This window comes from Cetorhinus maximus, chromosome 11, assembly GCF_964194155.1.
Source record: "Cetorhinus maximus chromosome 11, sCetMax3.hap1.1, whole genome shotgun sequence".
NCBI lineage: Eukaryota > Metazoa > Chordata > Chondrichthyes > Lamniformes > Cetorhinidae > Cetorhinus > Cetorhinus maximus.
In genome coordinates this window covers 114,388,918-114,407,154 of record NC_135889.1, presented here as the reverse complement: position 1 = coordinate 114,407,154, position 18,237 = coordinate 114,388,918, and the positions used below count along the sequence as shown (strand labels likewise).

Sequence of the window (18,237 nt, the reverse complement as noted above, 5' to 3'; positions counted from 1 at the left end):
TGTGAGATTGGTGCCATTATATCATTATGAAAACACAACATGGTGTTCAGCGGTGTGGCAGCAAGGTTAGGTTCAGGTCTGACATGGTGAACAGCCTTAGATCGTGCTACATGGCATGGGAAAACCCTTGGCGTTTTGGTCAGACTGCAACAAGTTCGCAGCACAAGGGTGAGTTGAAATCACAGCGTGGTGACTGCACAGATGTAACAGATAGTTCTACGTCATGGAGGCTAAAGGCCCAGTGATTGCAGGTCTACCAGCATGCTGTGGCCTCACACTAGTGACAACCTGTGGAAATAGTCTACATCACAAGGCAGGTCAATCTCAGAAACTACTCCTATCATCTCAGTTCACAACCTAACATCAAAACATCCAGAATGTTTCGACAAAATTGGCAGTTTTAAGGGAGCTGCAGCATAAGACTTGCAGGAGAATGCAAGTCCCTCAACTGATCCACCATCTAAGTGTAGCATCCATTTACATGACAAATTGAAGGTCAAACTGGACAAAATGGAGAAAGATGGATTATTAGAAAAGTACAAGAGCGCACAGACTGGTGCAGCTCAATCCCGTCTCATAATGAAGGACAGATCATTGAGACTATGCCTCGATCCAAGATGTTTAAATGCAGCCTTGAATTCTGCTCTTACAAAATACCCACATTAAAGAAGTTAAATCTAAAATCTGCAGGGACAAACTTCTTCTTGAAGCTCAATGTCAAGCATGGCTACTGGTCAGTGCATCTTGCAGAGAAGTACCATGAGCTTACCACATTCCGTACCCCATTCAGATGAAAAAGTTTTCAATGACTTCCTTTCAGGCTACTTGTTAGCCAGGATCTCTTTCAAGCTAACTTGGACCATCGGGATGTACCTGTGTTCCCAATGACATTGCTGTTGTGGGATGACCATAGCAATAATCTGCACTTGTTAATGCGTGTGGCAGGTAATGAAGGATTGATGTTCAACAGTCTGAAATGCACCATCAACATGCAGCAGGTTAATTTCTTTGGTTCTATTTATTACAAGTAAAATGGATGATATTAAAGCCATGCCAACTCCTCAAGGACGATCCTTGAAGATGTCCAGGTCTCTTTAATTTCCTGTCTCCATACATTCCCAATTTCACTCAAAAATCTTCATCACTACAGAAATTATTAGGAAAGGGTGTGGCTTTCCTGTAGCATGAGGACTACCAATGCCTCTTCAAAGCGCTGAAACTGTCATTATCAGAAGCATCGACATTCCAATTTTACGATCCGAGGGAGACAACTACCCTGTAAATAGATGGCTTACAGAAAGGTCCGGGAGCATACAAACTACAAAAAGGCAAACCGGTTGCATTTGCTTCAAAATCTCTGACCGTAATGTAATGCAACTACTCCAACATCGCGTGGGAAACACTAGGTTTAGTGTTTGAAATCCTATGTTTTCATACCAATTGCTTTGACAAAAGATTTGTGGGAGAGACTGACCACTAGCCACTGGGGATGATTTGGCAAAAACCATTGACCGTGGCACCACCAAGATTGCAATATCTCTTAATAAAGATTCAAGGTTATGACTATGAGATTAGGTACAAGCCAGGTAACTTGATGATCACATCGGATACACGTGGCAGATTGCTGCCCCAGCGAAAACAGAAGGTATATCCTTGGATCTACAAGTTGACTTCATTGACATCAAACTTGAAGATGTTCTCCAAATTGATCTGGTAAATTTTGCGCCACACAAATGCCACGGCAACAAGAAGAAATGGCGGTAGATTCCACTCTACAGAAACTGTGGAAAACCATCATCGAAGGATGGCCTGATTCAGTTCAGCATGTCCACAATCATATGAGACCATTTTGGCCTTATTGGGATGAGCTAAGCATCTCCTGGGGAGTCATCTTTAAAAGCAGGGAGGTCATCACACCTGATATTCTTCAACAACTTCATCACTCACACATGGGCATAAATTGGATGGGACAGTCTACTTGCTGGGTATGAACAATAACATTAAAGTCATCGTCAAGAAGCGCGAGGCATATCAAGAGCATATGCCAAGCCAGCACAAGAATCACTGATTCCACATGAAGTTCCTACTCAACCTTGGTCCAAAGTTGCATCTGACCTCTTTCATGTCCACAGCACTGACTTCATTAGCATCGTTGACTACTTCACCAAGTACTCCATTTATCGACAATTGCACAATACATCAAGCATAGCTGTTGCGCACATTCTAAGTGCTATTTTCAGTTTATTTGGTGTGCTAGAGAGATAGAAACATAGAAATTAGGAGCATGAATATGCCATTTGGCCCTTTCAGCCTGCTCTGTCATTCATTATGATCATGGCTGATCATCCAACTCAATAGCCTGCTCCCGCTTTCTCCCCATACCCTTTGATCCCATTCGCCCCAAGAGCTATATCTAACTCCTTCTTGAAAGCATACAATGTTTTGGTCTCAACTACTTTCTGTGGTAACAAATTGCACAGGCTCACCACTCTCTGGGTGAAGAAATTTCTCCTCATCTCAGTCCTAAATGGTCTACCCTATATCCTCAGACTGTGACCCCTGGTTCTGGACTCTCCCACCATCAAGAACATCCTTCCTGCATCTACCCTATCTAGTCCTGTTAGAATTTTATAGATTTCTATGAGATCCCCCCTCATTCTTCTGCATTCCAGCGAATATAATCCTAATCAACTCAATCTCTCCTCATATGTCAGTCCCGCCATCCCAGGAATCAGTCGGGTAAACCTTTGCTGCACTCCCTCTATAGCAAGTACATTCTTCCTCAGATAAGGAGACCAAAACTGCACACAATATTCCAGTCGTGGTCTCACCAAGGCCCTGTACAATTGCAGCAAGGCATCCCTGTTCCTGTACTCAAATCCTCTGGCTATGAAGGCCAACATACCATTTGCCTTCTTTACCGCCTGCTGCACCTTCAGCGGCTGGTGTACAAGGACACCCAGGTCTCGTTGCACATTCCCCTCCCTCAATTTATAGCCATTCAGATAATAATATGCCTTCCTGTTTTTACTACCAAAATGGATAACCTCACATTTATCCACATTATACTGCATCTGCCATGCATTTGCTCACTCACTCAGCTTGTCCAAATCACACTGCATCCTCCTCACAGCTCACCCTCCCACCCAGCTTTGTGTCATCTATGATCATAATGGATAACGGTCCACAATTTATTGGTGAGTAATTTCAGGATATGTGTTAAGTAGTGGAATAGCGATCACACTCCTCTATATTACCCCATCTAACAGCCTAGCTGAACAAATAATTTGCACGGTGAAATCTCTAATTATCAAGTGCAGAGAGACCAAGCAAGATATACACATTGCAATGTTACATCAGAGAGTGGCACCTTTTAAGTACAACTTTTCCATCACTGGCAGAGCTCATGTTTGGCAGACCACTGCATACCAATTTACCTACTCTCACCCATTCGACTGTCTCAGGAACTAGACAGCAACTTCTAAAACTGCAGGAGAAGATGACCAACGTGCAGGATAAAAATGTGGGTACAGAATTGCCAAGTTTCAAGTTGGGACAACAAATTCACACCCAGGGTCCCAGAGAAGGTGCACGGCAACCACCCAAGGTGACAAAGATTTGTTTGGAACCAAGGTTCTTTGAAGTCATTACACGCAAATGCTCAATGCTGAGGTGTAACCAAGAACAAATCAGATCCATTCCAGCTCCTCAACCACCATGCAGTCCTACTGCATCTAGGACAAGGTCCCAAAAGCAACCAGGAACTACATCCAAGAATGACAATCCCACAGATCACTGTGAGCAATTAAAGAAACCTCCAGACAAGGTTATCATTATAAGATCTGGACGTACCAGCAGATTACCTCTACGCTTCAGAGACTCATAGGTTCACCAGCCCAAATACTCATGTAATATAATTAAACACGAGCATGTATTGTAAATAGTTATACTTCTTTGGAAGGGAGGAAAGTATCTTTAAAAAGGGGGATGTTGTAATATGCCTTTAACGGATAGCAGCATGCCATCACTAGAAGGGAAGTGTGTCATGTGATCCAGCCTTAGTTTTACTTTGGCCTGTGAGCAAAACGCAGCAGACACTGTCCTGCTGTTGATGTCTTCAAGCTTTCTACCTTTGTATAAATGTTCTTATGTGCCTAGTTTAAATAAATAAACCCACAATGTGTTTACCTAATCCCTTATGGTGCCTTTATACCACTAATAAAAACGTCAGTCAGGAGTTTTCCAGTCTGGCTCCAAGGAACAGGGCAGATGCTTGGAGGTGGCAGACCGAGGTGGAGATGAGGGGGGAGCAGTACTATAGATAGGCCTAAAGGCCCTCACTGCCTGTCTGGGTCCAGCTATAGCCACAGGCTGCCCTGTAGAGGGGCTTCCCCTCCATCATGCTGCCCAGCTGCTTAACTTATTTTTTATTTCAAATTTGAAAAGGTTGGAGAGAGGGAACCTCAAAATGGAGGTGTAGGAATCATGGTTGGGGTCCGATCACTGGTTGCAGACTGTTCCCCGGCCCCTCCCGGGCCCGCCGACTTCAAAGTTCTGGCATTGGTGCTTATTGCAAGGCGAGTGGAATATAAAAGCAGTTAAGCATTACTGCAGCTGTACAAGGCCTTGCTGAGACCACATCAGGAGTATCACAGAATTGTTATGGTGTAGAAGAAGGCCATTCGGCCCATCTTGTCTGCACCGGCTCTCTGAGCATTTTAACTTAGTGCCAATCTCCTGCCTTTTCCCTGTAACCCTGCACATTGTTTATTTTTAAATAATCATCCAATGCTCTTTTGAATGCCTCAATTGAACCTGCCTCCACCACACTTCCAGGCAGTGCATTCCAAACCCTAACTACTCGCTGTGTGAAAAAGTTTTTTCTCACCTCGCGTTTGCTTCTTTTGCAAAACACTTTAAAAACTGTTTTCTCTGGTTCTCGATCCATTTATGAGCAGGAACAGTTTCTCCCTATCTAGCCTGTCCAGACTTCTCATGATTTTGAAAACTTCTATCAAGTCTCTTCTTAGCCTTCTCCTCTCCAAGGAAAACAGTCCCAACTTCCCCAATCTTTATTCATAACTGAAGTGTCTCATCCCTGGAACCATTCTCGTAAACCTCATCTGCACCTCCTCCAATGCGTTCACATCCTTCCTCTAGTGTGGTGCCCAGAACTGTACACAATACTCCAGCTGAGGTCTAACCAGTGTCTTATATAAGTTCATCATAACCTCCCTGCTGTTTTACTCTATGCCCCCATTAATGAAGCCTGGGGTTAAGAGCTTGGAGACTGCAGAAAGAAGGGGGATGGAAGATTTTAGACATTCAGACTGTGGGGGTGGGTGGTGGTGGTGTAAGTTTAGGTCCTGAGATTGGGTGGGGGGGATGGGTGGCAGTGAGGGAGTGGGTTTAGACCTGATACTGTGGGAGGTGGGGGAGAGGGCTTAGACCCTGAGACTGGCGGGGTTGGGGTGATGTGGGGTGTGGGAGAAGAGCGTTTAGGCCCTGAGGCTGAAGTTGGGAGTTGCAGGAGGGGGGTGGGGGAAGAGAGTTTACACCCTGAGATTGGGGAGGGGGGGCATTGGGGGAGAGTTTAGACCTTAAAATCCAGGGGGGTGGGGGAGAATGGGGAGGGAGTTCAGCCCCTGAGGCTTGGAGGGGTGTGTGAGTGGGAAGTATAGACCCTGCAACTAAAATTAATTAAGAACTGATGGGGATCTGGTGGGTGCTCTCAAGCATGTACTGTATAGTGATAGATATTTTGGTATAAATGAAAAAACTGAATATATTCAGGTATTATTTAAGTAATTAATTTCCTTATATTTTTCACTGCAGGTTGCTGAGCACACTGGATAGCTTTGAGCACACTTGATACCTTTGAGCGTCTTTTGCTATTTGATTGCATTTGACGTCAAACATGTTACTGATCTGTGACCAAACTCATTCCAAATTAGAACATTTGATGTCAAATGATCACTGAGAGTTTTTGAGTGCATTGAATGCAAAAATGATATCCAAATTTTTGGGTAGGCAGCGAGATTAATTTGGATCTATAAATCCAGCATTTTTTTAACACTTTGATGGCATGTTCCTGCATTCCGAGGCTAACAGCTGAGTAGCCTTGTTGCAATTCATAAGTCATTGCAAATCTCTTCACCGCCACAAATTTCATTATGCACTCATAACAGTGAGCACATTAAACTTGCCATTATTTTCCCAGCAGTGGACTTATAACATTCAAAAAAGGACCACTGTGTCGCATCCTCTTACTGTTGCCTTGTTTAGCTGTGGTGCATTAATTTAAAGGGCTTCATAATTATAGGAACAACAGCAATAGGCTACACGCTATCCTAACAGGACCTTGTCATTAATTTTCTTGATCGCATTTTAGTTGATGCTATTTGCTAGATAACCAAAATTAATGTTCATGTAGCATTCATTGTTTATTGCCTATAAATAAAATAATAATAAAACCGCAATGATTTATGCTTGTTAAAATAACATGCTTCACAAGGACATCCTCCTATTATCTACAATTAAAATTACTGCTGATGAACGCAAGCAGGCCATGTTTTTTTCCCCCAAAGGCTTCTAACCATAGCTCCTAATAATGAAAACTCCCCAGGCAAAAAATAGACGATTTTATTCTATGACGTGTTACCTCAATGCGGACACTTGGTCCTTCTCGGTTGATTTTGACAGTGTGGAGGTGTCCGTCTGCTAAGTTTCCACTGTTGAGACTAAAGATGTCAGGATCTTTATCCTTGTCAAGTCTATACCTGACCTGAAGGCTCCCTAAAACAAAAGAAAATCATTCATATTTGTTATGTGGATCAGATGCTGTTATATCGGCACTTGGTCATCTAACAATTTATCAACTTATTTATTCATTTCCATGCTGCCTCACCCGATTCCTCAGTTGGCAAATGAATGGGAATGGAAATAAATTGTACAGGCCCAGGTGATTCCCAGTCTGATCCCAGCCTATGCTGGTTAAGCAGCCAGGGTTCCAGCAAGGATGACACAATCAGCCAATCTGGACTAAGAAGGAAGAATAGCAAAGGCAGCACTTGTTCCGGTCGCTGCGCTCGAGTGTGTGTGTGTGTTTGTGTGTCTGGGCATGTTGTGTGTGCATTGTGTGCAAGTGCATGTTATATACGTTTGTAGTGTGTTTGTGTACGTATGTGTTGTGTTGTGCGCGTATATGATGTGTCGTGTGTTTGCACATTCTGCATGTGTGGCACGTGATATTTTGATGTGTTTGTGTGTTATGTTGGTGTGAGTTTTAGTATTATTTTGGCATATGCTGTGTTGGCATATGTTTATGTGTTACGTTGGAATGTGTTTGTGCATGTGGTTTTCAGGTGAGGACTAGATCTGACTATGATGCTTACATGGCTGAAAGGTCTCCAGCTGTGAGAAATGCCCTTTGGTTGAGTTACTAGAGGCCAAATGGTATCCAAGGAAATGTAGAGTAGTGTTTGAGGCAAAAAAGGGAAGAAAAGCAGAGTGGAGAAACTAATCAAAAGATTGTGGCACTGGGACAGAGGTGACACACAAAATCAGTATCAAGAACTGAGATACGGGACGAGGGTCAGATTAGAATGGATGAATGCCAAAAAAAAACCTTTCAGACAAATGTAAAAACAAGACAAGTAGGAATGAAGATGAATGAAACAAAAGTGTGTGAACAACTTCTGGAGCACAGCCATGTCCGAAGGTGAAGAGGTTATGAGTAACAGAAACGAGCTGCCAAATGTTAGGATAAGCGTGATCCAGAGACACAGCCCAAAAAAAAAACCATTTTGGTCTGGGACAATGAAGAAGACTGCCTGAAGCCTGCTTAAGATTCACTCTATGACCTCGGATAATAAAGTCAATGAAAAACTCAGCATGAAAAATGACATAGCATGAAAGGACAAAATTCACAATGTAATTTAAAATATCAGGCAGCAGAAATATTATACCTAAACTTTACAGAGGGAGAATCAGAACAAATTAAGACAGCAGATGCTGACTGCCCCGGACCGACTGGTGAATACGGGAACAAAGAAATCATTTGATGGCACGTTTTCAGATCAAGCCCAAATTAGAATAACTGTGAAATTAAAATAAAACGTGGGAATTTGAAACGGGGGAAACCAAAGTCGTGAATTTCAAGGTAATTTAAACGGAACTCAAACAGCTAAAAAGGAAGTATGCTGCACACACTGAAATTTAAAAAAAACAATTCAGAGAAAACTGGTTTTGTACAGATAAAGCGGCTTTCTTTGACTCAGCCAATTGTCCGAAGGGCGGTGGAAAAAAAGATTCATATAGCATTCAAAAGGCAATTGGTTATATACTTTGAAAAGGAACAAAAAGAAAGCAGCACTCAGGAGAAGGTGCGCAGAATGTGACTAATTGCTCGACCAAGTGCTCGGTGCTCTACCAAAGAGCACAACAGGCTGAGTGGCATCCTTCTGTGCAATATGATTCCATGAAATGCTGGAAATCCGGAACATAAACAGTGACATTGGAAGCAGTCCTAACAGCAACCGCAGAAAGAGACAGGCTGAGGTATTTAGCTTGCACCCTGAAGAAGCATACGCACTGAAGCGTAAAACCCGCTTCCGACATAGGATCTTAGTTAATACATGAACAACAGCAACAAATTGTATCTATTATCATACTTTTAACATAGTAAAATGTCCCAAGGTGCTTCAGAGGAGTGTAAACAGACAGTAAGCGAGAGCAAACCAAAAGTGATATAAGGACACGTGACCAAAAGCTTGTTAAGATAGGTTTGAAATAGCATCTTAAAACAGGAGGTGAAGAGACTTAGGGAGGGAATGCTAACTGTGTATTAATTGTGTTCAATTGTATGCAGGTGGTGGATAATAACTGGTGATTCACTTAAATCCCTATAAATAGACACAGACTGAAGCAGTGGTTGTTGGATTGAAAGGCGAATGTGTAACTAAATAATAAAGCTTGGTTTCAGTTCAAGCTGTCACCAACCTGCTCTCTGGAGAATAACATGGAATTTGAGTGCTTAGGCTGAAGGTGTGGACACAAAGATTGGGTGATGGATGTCTGGATGTGTAACGAGCCAGAATGAGAGAAATCAAGGCTGGAAGTCGATACAGAGAAAGGCAGGAGAGCGGCCATGAAGGGATTTGATTAAAACCAAACAGTATTGTAAATTTGAGGTGTTGGTGGATCAGGAAGTGATGTAAGTCAGTGAGCACAGTGTTGATGGGTGAATGGGATGAGGTGTGAGTTAGGATACAGGCAGTGCAGTTTTGAATGAGCACAAGTTCATGGAAAATGAAGGATGAGGGGTTGGCCAAGAGAGCATTAAAATAGTTAAATAGATTAACTTGGCAACATAATAGTTGACTGGCTTAACTTGTCTGTCTTTAATCTATAAGAATAATGTTGGAGCTATTGTGAATTTCCAGTGTTTCTGATAGAGGTCATAGCACTTTGTCATTCTGGTGTGATGAGACAAAGGTCTGAGGATAGAAATTAAACCAGAGGGGAGGAAATGGGGCAAAAATGACCTATTCTCTAGAGTATGCTGGTGCATCGAGGGCAGCTGATTTATGCTCATTACCATATTGGTTTCAAACGATTTTTCAGGTGACCCTTAAAAGGAGTTTGACCCCTTGAACATGTAAAGAATGTTATGTAATCCAAGTAAAGAAAAACTGGAATTACATTCATATTGTTGACACATGAAAAAGCAAGGCCAGAAGAAAATAAAGATTAGTCCAGATTTTACAATAGGAATTGGGTGAGGCTATCACCACTCAGAGTTTTTACTGGAGTAAATCAGGCAGCAAGCTCCAGAATCACACATGTGCAACTAAACATGGAAATATAAAAGTTGCCCTCCAATTTCCTCTGCTCCTCCACAAGCTGTATTATACTGGTAACTCAGTGATAGGTTTTATATTCAAACACATAAAAGGTGTGACGTTGTGGTATTTACCCACTAAACATACCAGAAAATTTATGGTTGGTGCATTCAGGTGTATGTGCATGTTTAACAAGGTGGTAAATCTTAATATACTAAAATATCTCTCTAGTCCTGAAAATTTAATTTTACAAGTGTGGAGTCTCATTCCTTTCAAATTTAATTAATTTTGGAGATTTAAAAATTATTTTTTTTCCTGTCCTTTTTATCACATTCCCTTAATCCTATCTTTCTTTCCTCTCTTTATTTCATTTTCTACATGCTGAATTATATATTTAAATTTATGTTTCCTGGTTTAGAACCTTCATGTCCCAGTGAGGATTATTTAATTTGATTGACTGAAGAGAATGCTGTTGGTTGTTTACATGTGCTACATTTCTCGGTGAAGCGTGCCACACTGGAAATGATTTCTAGGATTGTCACTCAAAAGCCCACTAAAAGTGTTCCTTTTGCACAGATCATAAATTCGGGGTCATTAAAGAAGGACATGCAACAATAGCAACCATGTCTCTCAAGGGGAAGGTCAGAAGACCGATCAGTCAGTATGTCTAAACTCTTATATCCAGAACACCTGCACAGTACCTCCATTACGGCAGCTCACTCTTTATTATATGACTCCAATCACTTTTCCGACTACCGACCCGGTTAATTAAAAACACATCACCTCTGTCTTCAAAGTGTGACTTTCTTTTAGGGGCTGCTACCTTTTAAAATCAGTTCTATGCCAACCAATCTACTAAAGCGTAAAGGAGAGAATTTAAAGCACAGCTCCAAGGTTCAGACAAACTGTGCCTTAATTCATGGGATATTGTGACAATAACTGGGGTAACAATTTATGTTTATAAATCCTGCTCAAAGTAAAGTGAACATGATAGTAGCTATTAATGCCATCAGAGAGACTGTACACCATGTTTATTCATGCACGCAGTTATCAGCAAATAACTTTTTGCAGAGCACAAGATGGACATTTCCTCGTGGAATTTTCATTTCTCTTCAATCGTTTGCTAAAATATAATCTTTTAATGAAATCCCTGTTTCTGACACTTGGAGCTCCCCATACAATTCAGTCAGTAGAGGGTAGCTTGATATCATCATTTAGTCGCAAGAGGATATTAAGGATAGCTGAAGATATAATTGGCAATTGGAAAACATCCATTTTAAGTGTGTTTACACTGCAGAGATGAAAGAGCTAAAAAATAAGTGAACAAGTTCCAGTTTGAGGAGATATTACAGCAGCTCTTCGGAAGGGTTTAGAGCATGAAATGTCAAGCAACTTATCTTTTCTTAATGGACAATGTGTCCCTGCTGAGAATCACCACCATTTTCCGTTTTCATTCCAGATTTTAAGCGCTGGCAGTATTTCGCCTTTCCTTAGTTACTTTGAGTGGCCCCATCATACTGAAACATCGAAACAAAAGCAAAATACTGTGGTTGCTGGAAATCTGAAATAGAAACGGAAAATGCTGGAAAAACTCAGCAGGTCTGGCAGCCTCTGGGGGAAAACGAGCAGGCTTAACCTTTCGAGTCCAATATGACTCTTCTTCAGAAGTAGAGAAAGGTAGAAGTGTGGTGGGATTTGTGCTGTGGAAAAAGGGGGTGAGGGGTAGGTGGAGCAAAATAGAAGGTCAGGGATAGGTTAGAGGGCAGGAGAGACTGAACGACAAAGATGTCATGGAACTTGAGTCAAAGGGAGTGGTAATGATAGTATTAAAGGCTTAAGTTTTGGTCCAGGGTAGGCGATAATCTAAAAGCAAAATAGCAGAATGAGTTCATGGCAGAAAAAAGGGCCAGCCCTGTCTGAAAGTAAAAACAAGAGGACAACGGACTTGCACTTGGGGGAGCCAAAAATGGAGGACAGAGCTCATGGTCTGAAGTTGTTGAACTCACTGTTGAGTCATGAAAGCTGTAAAGTGCCTGATCAGAATATTGTTGTTCCTCCAGCTTGCACAGGACTTCACTGGAACATTGCAACAGGCCCGAGGACAGGAAACGAGAGCACGAGAACAAGATGGTGAATTGAAATGGCAAGCGACCGGGATGTTGGGGTCATGCTTGTGGACGGAGCGCAGGTGTTCTGCAAAATGGTCACCCAGTCTGCGTATTGTCTCCCTAATATAGAGACAACCACATTGTAGCCAGCGAGTGCAGTCGACTAAATTGAAAGATGTGCAAGTAAATTGCTGCTTCACCTGGAAGGAGTGTTTGGGGCCTTGGACGGTGAGGAGGGAGGAGGTAAAGGGACAGGTGTTACACCTCCTGCAATTGCATGGGAAGGTGCCGTGGGAAGAGGATGAGGTGTTGGGGGTGATAGAGGAGTGGACCAGGCTGTCACGGAGGGAACGGTCCCTTCAGAATGCTGACAGGGGAGGTGAGGGGATGATGTTCAACCCATGAATGAATAAAAAAAATTCTACCAAGCACTAGAATCAAGATTACCTCGCTGCACCAAAAGCCTAAGGCCTTTGCAAAATCAATCTAAAATTGTTTTGCAAACATAGTCTTACTTGGCTGAAAGTTCATGAAGATAATTGTGGGTGCGGAGAACTTATGAGGGATAACTGAGCTTCTTTCACGAGGTTCTGATCAGACTGGCTTGGGTGTATATATCCTCAATCTTGTATAGAAAAACAGTCTTTTTTATAAAAAGAAAGTGCTAATCATACCTCATAAATGGAGGGGCAGAGGGAGAGGCAAGTAAAGCTCAATGAAAGATATTAAGGTTCAGCCTACAAGCATAAAAGGGTTGGAATAATTACAATGCAGTTCTGATTGCCAGGCCCCACTTGAAATTTTAACTCATCTTTATCACTCAGTTACTTAGCAGTCTACTTGGGAACATAGCAACAGGAGTAGGTCATTCAGCCCCTTGAGCATGTTCGGCCATTCAATTAGATCATGGTTGATGTGCGTCTTAGCTCCATTTGCACACCTTGGTTGTGTATGCCTTAATACCCTTGCCAAACAAAATCTATCAATCACAGTATCGAAATTTTCAATTAACCTAGCCTCAGCAGCATTTTAGGGGAGAGATCTGTGCTGTACATTCAATGTAATCTCCACTATTCCACTAATCTCCAGCTCTGAAGAAGTATCGTACAGACTCGAAATGTTAACTCTGTTTCTCTCTCCACAGATGCTGTCAGACCTGCTGAGTTTTTCCAGCATTTTCTGTTTTTATCTCACTCATGCATACTTGATAATGAAAAAAAATCCTTTCAAGAAGCCCATTCAAAGGTTTTAAATCTTCTCAAGTGGTTAATTGCTTACAAAAACAATCAAACATCTACTCAGACACCACATCAAAAACAACTAATCCTTTAATGGCTTCTTTAAACTGTCAATCAAACTGTAAGTTCAGAACCCCTACTGAGATGATTGTAGCTTTTGAAACTCATGCAAACATTCATAATGACGTAATACTAGCCTTTGGGGAAATGTCAACAAAAACCTCTGTTGAAATGGCACAACTAGATGGTAATGTCTTTTCTAACCTACACCTGATGGCCTGTCAATCAAAGCAATCTACTAGAGGGTTCTTTTGAAACTCCCACTGGCAGCTTCAACCTACCTTTTTTCATACTTAAAGAGTGGGGGATTTAAAAACTTCAAATTATGACACCAAGACCTTATCTACCATTCAAGAGAATTTATGTCCACTCCATTAATTTGTGACTCCGACATTGTGGGTAAGGGCCTTGCAACAACCAAAATGTTTGAAATCAGCACAAAGGTCAAATTGCCCTGCTGAGTTTGGGTTTTCCTCCTATGTGAATCACACCCCGGCCCCTTCTGCTTGCCAGAAAAAAATGAATGTCAGAAATAGGGGCAAGAGTTCTGCATCGGGGTCCCACCACCCCTGCCATCTTTAAAGGTCCATGGAATCAGGAAGACTCTGCGAAAATCCAGCCCTAATGGTCTGTAGCTGTTTTGCTGGCAAAAGTCACGATGCACCTTTCCTGCATTAGTCAATCATTTCTCTGCTGTGTCATCCAGCGCAACAAGGTAAAGACTCTTGGGGGGGTTAATAAAAAAAAGCTTTTCCCATGGACAATTGGTTCATGAAATCTCATAGGGACCCATCGCCTACATTGAAACTCCGTTATAATCAGCTTTAACACAACCTCAGTCTTCATCGCACAGGCCGCTGAAGCCCTGTAGCAATGAGTTGGATTTTCCCAGCCCCGTGGTGGTGGCTTGGAACCCACTTGGGGGCAGCTTGGGTTTCCTACCTCCTACATGGAGGTGGGGAGGCAATTTAAATGTTTAAGGTCCCACGTAAGTGATTTTGTGCCACTACCAATGGGACGACTCCCCACCAATTAAATGGAGGTGGTCTTCCTGCAGCAGACTGGGGAAGTCATCGAAGTTGGAGGCTCCATGCCCCAAAGATGGGGTCACCGGCGCAAGGTGCCTGCTGCCACCCACTGAAATAATTATTTGTCTTTACACCTCTGAGGGCGCCTCCATGTTGCTGGTGCCTCGTGGTCCCCAACCTGTCCCAGCAGAGCCCACCTCTCCCGATGGGGCTGCCGAGGCTCCAGCACTATTGGCCCTTTGATTGGGTCGGCTGCATCAAAAGGTGAGCCACCGTCCTTAATTGGGAGGCAAGCACGGAAGTGGCGAATTAGGAGGCAGCCTGTGGGAAGACTGGGCTGGTGGGCCTGCTTCTGGCAAGTGTGGGCTCGGGACCCTCAATTGACATCCGGTTCCCAAAGCCCAATGATTCCAAAGCCTAGACAAGTCTGCTGGCTTCCTCCCATACATCCTAGAAAAAAAAGTGTCCCTAAAGATCCTGATGTATTGAATGTCAATGAACATTGTACAAGCCAATCACAGTGCAACCTCTACACAGTTGGAAAAATTATTTCATTTGGATGTCTAAACTCAAGACGCATCTTCACATAGAGATCGGGAATTTCCAATTAATTTTGAAATGGAATGTTGCAATTTATCCAGAAAATTTTAATATTCCATGGCAGTATCCCACGAAGAGCAGGAATTTCCATTGCTACCCTGTCCAACACTGCACTCTCAAACAACACGTAAGAACAGATTAGCTTGGCAATTATCTCACTGTGCGGTGTTGTGCTGTGCAAAATGACTGCTTCACTTGCCTATGCAAGAATAATAACAAAATAACCCGTGGCACATGCTGGACTTTGAGATGTTTCTGAAAGATGAGATCAGGTACCACAAGGAACTATTTTTTTTAGTGTTTGTTATACCCGAGCAAACGCAAAGAGCATAATGAGGTCAACTTGGGGAATAAATCCGAATTGGTGGCACACTGCTCCTTTGTGTAAAATTCCTGTGTGTGCTTGTTAACCGCCTGATGTAAAATGGAATGAAGACTGCATCACAACATCATGCATTGGGATTTTTACACAAACACATGAGGCAGTAAGCTATCAGAGTAGTTGAAATCCCCTAGAGTACTCACCATAAAACTAACAATGTCTTCAGCCAGGCAACAAGAATTAAAAATTGAAAAGGATAATTGTGAATTGGAATATCAAGGGAACAGGATAATTCAACTGGAAAATCTCTAGCAAGGGCTATTATGGAGGAGAGGACAACCATATCATGAGGAATTTTTTGATTCTAGATGTGACTATCATGTCCTGTTACAGGCCTGAAGAAGAAAATATCCTAATATCTTTATGTGCTCAGCTGGTTTAGCATCTGTCAATTCTCTGTTCCTTGTCCTATTTGGATCCAATTTATCATTACAAGTAATTTTGTTTCTTGGGCAATGTTAAGGTATGTTTATAACAACAACTTGCGTTGCTCTAACCGCAGCAATGCATTCCAAGGGGCTTCACAAAGGTGCAAGGTTAAAAGTGGAGGTTGAGTCAAAGAAGGAGAGATTAGGTAGGGTTCTCAAGAGCTTGGCAAGAAAGGTGGTTATGCTGGTGGAGAGGCAGATGGATTTAGACAGGGAATTCCTAAATCAAGGGCAGCTTAAGACATGACCACTGATGGTGGGCGGATACAAGAGAAGTTGGACTCAGAGGAATGGCAAGTTTAAGGATTGGGTAGAGCTGGTAAGTTGCAGAGGTAAGAAAAGACAAGGCCATGGTGAGATTAGAATTTTTAAAAGGGGAACATTTCTGTATAGAACATCAGGTGATTTAATGCAGTTAGTGGCCACATTAAGAAGGAATTTATTTCTGAAAGTAAATGCAAAGACCTTTGATGGTTCAGTTGATGAATGCACTGAGAGACTGGGCCTTACGATACCTTGCATCTATACATCATCACATGGTACATTTCAGGAAGGATTAATAAAAATGAAGGCAGAGATAATGAGCTAGGGACCAGGATTTAATGGAGCTGGCCAGAGTGGTCTAGGTGGCAGGCAAGCCCGCAAAATTGCTGGGGAGGCCGCACATCCCAATCTGGCTAGCGGCAAACTGATCCCCATTAAGTCAACAGTGGGAATAGACTGACAGAGGAACCCAACCGCTGGTTAATTCGGCTCATTAGTGAGTCATTTAAGGGTCATTATCTCTGAGCCCACTGGAATATAGTGGTGGCTCAGGGATTCTTCTGAACTCACATGGGTTTCCCATTACCCCTGAAGGCCACCCAGCAAACCCTGTTGGGCCTCTCTGTCAAAGGTATTTTGTGCCCGATCAGGAGATCTGGCATTAGGAAAGGGATGTGCCCTCTGACAGCCCTTGCATTCAACCCCTCTCCCAACTCTCTCTGGCAGCCCCACAACCCACCCCACTCCCCCATCTCCAGCACCCTACGATGATTTGTGGTGAAGGCCTCACTGTATTACCAGAAGCAGTGGTTGCTTCCAGTGGCACTGCCAGCAATAGAGAGCTGCCAGCCTCTGATTGGCTGAGCAGCTCTCGGCAGGTGAGATTTCTAAGGCTGGGGTCCTAAATCCTGGGGAAGGCCCGACGCTGACCAGTTAAGTGCCTGACAGGCACTTAGATTGGCTGGCGTTCCCCACCCATGTGATGTGGGTTTCCCACTGGTTCTCCAACAGGTGGGTAGGGAACATTAAATCCAGCCCATGGTGACTAAATGTTTGGCTGCAAAGATGCTTTTTGAGGAAGATTTTAAAGGTGGAGTTAAGTAGAAAGATTTAGGGAGGGAATTCCCGAGTTTAGATAAAGTCTCTTTAAGGATTGTTGCCAATGTTAAAAAGTTGGGAGAATAGAGCACAAGGGATGTGGGAGGTAATTCAAGGCTCAAGGAGAAGGTGGAAATAGGGTGAGATGAGGCCCTTGCATAGGTTTACAGACAATGAGGAAGGAAGGGAGGAAATGGAGGGAAGAAGGGGAGGAAGGAAGGGAAGGAAGGTGGGAGGGAAGGAAGGTGGGAAGGAAGAAATTGCATTTCTATAGCATCTTTCACAACCTCAGAACATCCCAAAGTGCTTAACCACCAATTAAGCACTTTTGAAGTAGCCCCTGTTGTAATACAGGAATAGTGGCAGCCAGGTCTGCATGTAAAAAGCCCCCGTAAACAGCAAATAGAACTGCACAGATTTACAGTACTGAAACAGGCCATTTGGCCCAACAGGTCTATTTTTATTTATGGTCCACACGAACATCCTCCCACCTTACTTCATCTCACCAATAAATTACCCACCAATCTGTTTCATATGCCGACTAAGGGATGGCTGAGAGAACCCCCACAGTCGAAAAGTGTTGTGGGATTTTTAATGTCTAACTGAAAGGACCGACGTAGCCTTGGTTTAATGTCTCAGCCAAAAGACAGCACCTCCGACAATGCTGCCCTCCCTCTGCACTGAACTAGATTATATGCTCAAGGAAGATTTTAATTTTAATGCACTGGGAAACAGGCAAGGATGTGGAGATTTTAGCTTTGTTCTCCAGTCAGTGCAACATTAGCTTTTCTCATCCAGTGGAGTGGATCGAGACGCTACAATTTATTTCAGCACTCCTGGGATACCCAATAATCCCTGCTCAAACATACGTCTGTGTGGATATCGGATGAGAACTGCAATTGACTCAGTTATAATGTCCTCTATGGTCATAGTTTGCTGAACTTGCATCTAGATTCACTCATGAAGAATGGCCGAGAGAGGAGAGGGAAAAAATAGAAGAAAACAAACAAGTGAGCAGCATCAAAAGAAATACCATTTCTCCTAATGAAGCCTCAAAATCTCCAAGGACGTTTTAAGGCATTAATGAAGGACAGCATAACTATATCCACAGAGAAGCGTATTGTTCATCAGCATGCAAAATAGAAAAAAAAATTAACTGAAGCCAAAAGATAACAATCTGGGAAAAATA

The 18,237-nt window shown here is 42.7% G+C and overlaps 1 protein-coding gene across 1 annotated transcript in view; it reads right to left on the bottom strand.

Annotated features, from left to right (window-relative positions):
- The window catches only part of LOC144686837 (contactin-associated protein-like 5), a 1,126,003-nt gene that overhangs the window by 65,362 nt on the left and 1,042,404 nt on the right, over positions 1 to 18,237 (bottom strand). Inside the window, exon 20 of the mRNA XM_078552607.1 lies at positions 6,662 to 6,795. Within this exon, the coding sequence (XP_078408733.1) occupies positions 6,662 to 6,795 (134 nt within the window). The remainder of the gene's footprint in view (positions 1 to 6,661; positions 6,796 to 18,237) is intronic.